Here is a 6831-nt window from a genome sequence, read left to right as displayed (position 1 = left end):
AAAGTGCAGCTGCTTGGAACACTGGTGCTCTATAACTCCTCTAACCAATTTTCTGCTGTATTTTCTTCATTCGTACTGCTGCAATACAGCATCACTGGGAATACATCAACAAACTGTAAAATAACAAATTCCATTGTATTATGACATTGTTATCCTGTATTGACCAAAAAAGTCGCCCCATTATATCTATATTTAATAATTTGCATCTCTGAGGTGAACGTGTGAGTGTTTTAAATGACGAGGTAGAGCTGGAAAAACATTTATTTATTGAAACAATATTGTTTTTATTGAAGAATTCCAGAAACAATGTTAACATTTCTTTAAAAAATTAAAAAAATAAAAAATAAAAAAGGCTAACTGCCACAAATCACATCCAATAGTAACCAGGTTGTTTATACAGAGCAGTTACACAAAGTTTATACAAAATATTAGTTACCCATCACAAAAATAAACTAGTAATCACTACTATTATCGCCATCATCATCAATGGTGATCATTGATTGATTGTTCACCAAAACACTATTTTTATTTGTTAGTCAGAAAGTAAAAAAATTACACATTTTAAACAGCTCAACTACAACAAAGTTTATACGACATAACACATTCCAAAGCTAAATATGCTTAATTAACACAAAACTTAAGTAATCAGAATGGTTCATTTTCCTCCATTCAAATACTGTTCATCTGTTCCCTCCCCATGGATTTACGTCAGCAGATGGAGTGTGCAATGACTTGGAGGGACATTTAGTGAATTGTGGCTTTTAGTTAGTATTGATAGGTTTAATATAATGGTTTTGTATAATTCGCCAGGTCTTAATTGACTATCCACTTTAAGTTGCAAATTAGATGCCAGGTGGCCCCATTTTTTAAACGTCTACGTTTTTAAAAAGCTCATATGAACAAGGTGTTTTGTTTTACGGTTAAATCAAAGTCAAAGTCACTGAAATCTCCACATTTACTTTATAGTTAAACAGCTGTGGAAGACAAAAATAATCTAAATTATTTTTACAAATGAGCTGCCTGGTGTTTCCTGTATAATAAAGAAAAACATCTTTCTATGGGTTGTTTTCAGATTGTGAACTCGCACCATCATGTATCAAAAATGAGATTTGCATTTCCTTCATAATTTCCCATCAACCCTCAAAAAACTTGACAAAGAACGAGCAGACGGAGTGCCATCCCTCACTGCAGTAAGTCTGCACAGGCTCCATGTCGTTCACCACTCCTTCCTCGTTGAACCCAGTCCAATCCTCCTGCTTGTTCTCCTCTCCCTCCTCCTTCTTCTTCCTCCTCTCTACCTTCCCTCCGTCTGAGCTCTTACTGGCCGGCGGTACTCTCTTCTTCCCTCCCTTCCTCTCCTCCTCTCCACTGCGTTGGGCGAGCTTCATGTGGGCCTCGGCGGGAGCCTTCTTGCAGGTTTTAGCCTTGAGGACTTTCTCTCCTTCGCAGGCGTTCTGCCTCTTCTTCAGCTTCCCCACTAGCTGCTTCCAGTACTGGCTGGACTTCACTCCATAGGCCTGGCAAAGGTCTGGTTTACCAGCGTAACGACACCAATACCTAGAGGAGAAGTGAAGCAAAAACACGGAGATCAGAGAGTTTTGATAAGGACAAGCGTGAGTAGAGGTCAAAAAAGAAATTGAAGTTAGTGAACAATTAAAGCAATTCATTAATAATTAATAATTTCATATTTCTTAGTGAAAGAAACAATCTTATTTTTTTTCTGCATAACCAGGTGTGCAACCTGAACCTAACCATGATGTGAGCCATCGTCTCTGATGTCAAAGTGCTGAATTTGTCAGATATGTTTGAGTATTACTAACAAAGACTGTCCTGAACAGAAGGAATCTTTAAACGTCACTCACTGGTTGACTTTATGTTCCTGCTATAGCGTCAAACAGGAACAGACTGTCCAACTCAGCTGTTCCGTCTAAATCATAAATATGTATTAAATGTTCCCCATTATCAGTTCAGTCCAGAATTAAAATAATCACCACATGATTTGAATAATAAGCTCCAGTTTTGTCATTCTCACTGTGTTAACTCCTGAATTATTTAAATGACTGAAAAAGACTTTAATTCAAAATGACACTTTAGTCAGTTTCACAGGTGACGTCAAGGTGAATTACGGTATCCATTGCGAGACGTTTATGTCTCAGGTGAGCTATTACTATTAATGCTTCCATCACCTCTGCTGGACTCCCAGTGTTTCAGTGCTGCAGTTCACCAGCAAGCGGACCAGGCCTTCACCAGACGTCTGCCAAGTGCAGCTATGGCCCTCCTTGGTGGTCAGCTCTCCAGAGCCCGGCACTGAACGATTTCTAGCTCTCTTGGCTGGTTGCGGTGACGGTGGAGGCTGACGGGGTTTTTCGGGTTTCTCCTCACCAGGCTGCCGCTTGGCTTCAGGGACGACGGGGAGGCAGAGGAGGAGGAGGAGAAGGAGGAAACTGCATGGCAGGACACTCATGGTGGCTGGAGACATTTGGACACAGAAAAAAAAGATAAAAGGTCTACTTTTGCTTTTGCTTTGTGTTGAAAGTCAATGTCATCCACTTAAAGATCATAGTTTTAGTTTTGTGACATAGAACAACCCACAAAACCCTACCTGCCTAGCTCGAGAAGAAAATGTAAAATGTATCACGTAAAGAGACAGGTATGTTTCTCAGGAGTTGGTGGAGACCAAAAGCAGAGCTAAAACTAAGGGAATATTGGGCTTACATTTATCAGGTGAAACAAATACAAAAACAAATAATTACACACTGGATCCTACATTTTCCACAATGAAACTCCATTGATTCTTTTGTTAGGCCATTTGTGCCTGGTAAATGTCCATGTGCCCATCATCAGGTTTAGGTTTTAGTATTTAGAAAGCTCCCCCCCCAAAGCCAAGGAGAACATTGTTTCACAGGCTGAGTACTACTCACAGTTAAATGTAAACTGAACTAAACAAAAAGATAGGAATAAATGCTATTTCTCCATCCATTTATCAAACGTAACAGACTCATGTCCCTCACCCCAGCACAGCTTTCGAGCTCTTCCTGGGGAACCCTGAGGCAATCCCAGGTCAGATGAAATCTATATAATCCCCCAGGTCCTCTTGGCATTCTGGTCAGATGCCCGGACCCATTCAGTTGGCCCCTTTCAATGCAAAGGAGCAGTAGCTCTACTAGGAGCTCTCTCCGAATTTTTTAGCTCCTCATCTCTAAGTCTAGGCCCAGCCACCCTTAAGCACATGAACAAAGGTGAGGGTCTGACCGTATACGGTGGACTGGTAAATCGAAACCTTTGTTCTTAGGGCTCAACCCTCTCTTCACCACAACGATCAGATACAAGGATCATTCTGAAGGAGCCAACGGAACCACATCGTCTGCAAAGAGCAGAGACGCAATTCCGAGATCCCCAAACGGGACACTCCCCTCGTTATGCCCAGAAATCCTGTCCATGAAAACCACAAACAGGATTGGTGACAAGGAGCAACCCTGGTGGAGGCCAACACGCACTGGAAACATATGTCACTTTGTGCCAAGTATACGGACACAGCTCTCACTTTGGTTATACAAGTGCTGAATGTCTCGTAGCAACGAGCCCGGTACCCTGTATTTTCACAGTACCCACCACAGGATTCCCCGGGGCACACGGCCTTAAAGATGGAAACCACCAACCAGGTCTGCCACTCCACAGTCACTGTCCCCATCCTTCATACCACACTGAAGAGGCATGTCAGCCAAGACTGCCCAACAATGTCCCAAATCATTTCCTCATTGATGTAACTCACAGTATCCCTACCACATATTTAACAAAGGTCAAAGGAAATGTTCAAAAAAGCCCTGTGAGAATGAGAGCTCTATAAATCAGCGGTGTATTTCAATACTCCAAACGAGATCTTAGGAGATAAAATAACAATATATAGACACTTGTAGTTTCAACAATATAACATGTAATTTGAAGTAATTCTCTGTGTCTGAAGGGATTCAGCATTACTAATCTTTGAAAAGAGATGTTTTTGTTGCATAAACAGTATTCAAGAGGTCCAGAATGTCATAGAGTGACACAGCACGAGTGTTAAATGTTTTTTTTTAAATGGACAATGAACACAGAGTCTCTGTCAGTGACTTATTGAAAGTCAGCCAAGCGTCAGAAACACCCCCTCAAGATGTCCCAGACCGGACATGCAGCTATCAAACATCAAGCACGGAGGAAGGGAAGGTGGAGGAGAGGATTACAGCTAAACTCCTATTAATAATTCATTTCCACATGTATTTCTCTTTTACACAAAAACAGTAGTATCAAATACAACACATATAGCAATATTCTAATATTGATTTTAGCAAAGTCAATACATTTATAAAACAAATGAATCTAAAGGTAAAATCCCTTTGTCTCTTCTGCCTGCAGTCGATTTGTCAAGTTAGGTGTTGTGTGTTTAATTAACGGCCTTTGCAATCAGCAAAGTAAGCAATTAGTCTGAATTAATGAGCCTGTGTACCACTGTGCCCCTGGGTCAGTGTATAAACACTGAACAGGTTGTATCCCTGTACCAATATACCGTTAATGATGTTATACAGTGCAAACAACAAAACAGGTTGTGAGGTTTCATAATTATTCTGATTAATAATGTTTGTTTTTGTGTTGTAATGAGGTGGAAAATTAAATCAATAGTAGATTATGCTCCAGAGCTCTTCGTGTTTTTGTTTCGGTTATAGCCAAAGCGCTCTCTGAACAAATGTGCCAACCAGGCACTTTACTGCAATTATTATATTTATTTATCTATATTTCCCATTGGGAAGCAAAAAAAAAAAAAAAAAATACACTCCATATACTGATCCCAGAGCTTTTCTGCTCATTGTCTCATTGCAAAACTGTAAATTACATTTTAGTCTAGTGCAGTTGGATCGACCAAGGAAGCTACTTCTATTAGTGTCTCAGTGTCTATCTTGATTTATATAAAAGAGTATTGTTTCCGTAATGGAAAACTGAATGATGTGACTGAGTAGACACAATATAAAAGATATTACACGACAAGTTGTGCGCTTCATGATTATGAATCAGTGAGGAACGTAAAACTCATAAGCAGAATCATATCATCGATCAAGGCCACTCGCCAACAAACAACCTTATACAAACAAATGTAAGAAATAGCTGTCATTCATTTACTTTTATAACTACTTTATTATGAATACATTTACTAGAGAGTTAGTGGGCATGGTTTCTACTTTATGTCCATGCAGCACAAAAAAAAACACATTCCACTTACACTGTCACTGTCTAAAATCACTGGTTTGTCCAGCAAGGAAACAAAATTCTATATGTAGGGCATTGTAAATATTACAACAGCATGTAAGGTTTACCACAAGATCTCCTCCACCTGTATAATACAAAAAATAAAGCAATACATGTGAACCAATCAGAGTTGAGAATTCTCCGATGCCATGGTATGCTTAATAATTGACTTTGAATGGTGATAAGTGCTCATGGTTTGAAGATTATACCCCACTCTGGCCTGTGCCGTTACAAAATATAGCACACAGAGGTAAACCATTAGCATCTATTCTGTGCTTTGTCCTTCCATAAGGGATCATTGTGCATCTTAGTCAAAGAGGGATCAATGTCAGTCAACATTTCATTTCACTTTACAAAGTGTTGCCGAATGTAAATACATTTTTTTTGTGTAGTTACTTATTTTTTATCATTTGTAAAATGTAATTTTGTGTCTACAATGAGTGCAGATCTCTGACATGTGTGTCTGCAACAGCCACTGCTGTATTATGTGATTGACTCAATACAACAGACAATTGGCTAACCCCCCACGTCTAGACACCAATTGGCCTTAATGCCTTGTTGAACGCATTTCATTCAAACTCAAAACAAGCAGCGATGTATGTAGGCCATACGCTCAAAGTCTTTGTATGAGAAATGTCATCACCAAGGTCTCTGCCCGCGTAGCAGCAGCTGAGAGGCGGCGATGTACTCAGCAGTGAGTGCACTGGTAGCTCCACTAGCTGTTAGCCAAAAACATTGAGTTTGGCTAAATAAATATGCAAAGAAATAATGTCAAAATTAAAAATGTAATAATATGTATTTGGTTTCCCGAAGTAAATTCTCTTGCGACAATATCTGTCAGAGAAAAACCATCAAGTTGCTTCTTATAAAAGAAGAAAGTGAGGCCACTACCCTGCATTCATTAGCTGTAGTTACTAGTTAATAACAATTGAACGTTTTATATATATAATAGTGTCCCCTTTTCTCTCAAACTGGTTTGAGGCGATGACTTTTTTTTTCTCCCTTTCAGATTATTTTTAGAAGTTCATGTTCATCTTGAAATAAGAATAATAACAAAAACAAAAAAATCACATCATTTGGCAATATGAAACAGCTTTCCACTGCAGCGTTTTAAAACGAGTTTCTGGGAGATAGAAAACAAAGACAGACAGCACCAAAACAAAAATAATCCCCCCTTCCATGCACACCCCCCACCGCTCCAAATGCACCCCTCATCAATAAGTCATGACAAAAAAATAGGTCTTTCTTCTTTGTCTCTCGCGCTCTAATATTTGGTTTGACAGCTTTAGGAAGATGCAGAAATGCAGAGTAGTTTAGTGTTCAGGGTTTGTTAGTCAGTGTGAGCAGAGGCCCGGTGTTCTTACCATGTGACGTTCCACGGCTCAGAGTCGCTGTGGGAATGTGGGGACCACAAACACTTGGATAAAAGAGGGGAGAAGACGAGGATAAAGGAGGAGAGGGTGGAGGAAGGAGGGGGAATGAGTAGGACTATACGAAGAACTGCCCACCCAAAAACCAAAAACACCTCCCACATTTACCCCTCCTGACAAAACC

The 6831-nt window shown here is 39.8% G+C and overlaps 1 protein-coding gene across 1 annotated transcript in view; it reads right to left on the bottom strand.

The window, feature by feature from the left end:
• Positions 1 to 278: 278 nt before the first annotated feature.
• Positions 279 to 6831, bottom strand: part of fgfbp3 (fibroblast growth factor binding protein 3) — a 14488-nt gene continuing 7935 nt past the window's right edge. Inside the window, exons 2-4 of the mRNA XM_031874295.1 lie at positions 6642 to 6765; positions 2187 to 2469; positions 279 to 1557 (exon numbers count right to left, since the gene is read on the bottom strand). Of these exons, the coding sequence (XP_031730155.1) occupies positions 1134 to 1557; positions 2187 to 2469; positions 6642 to 6765 (831 nt within the window). The 3' untranslated portion in view covers positions 279 to 1133. The remainder of the gene's footprint in view (positions 1558 to 2186; positions 2470 to 6641; positions 6766 to 6831) is intronic.

This window comes from Anarrhichthys ocellatus, unplaced genomic scaffold (genome assembly GCF_004355925.1).
Source record: "Anarrhichthys ocellatus isolate YVR2014 unplaced genomic scaffold, GSC_Weel_1.0 scaffold3, whole genome shotgun sequence".
NCBI lineage: Eukaryota > Metazoa > Chordata > Actinopteri > Perciformes > Anarhichadidae > Anarrhichthys > Anarrhichthys ocellatus.
This window is presented reverse-complemented; position numbering and strand designations above follow the sequence as displayed.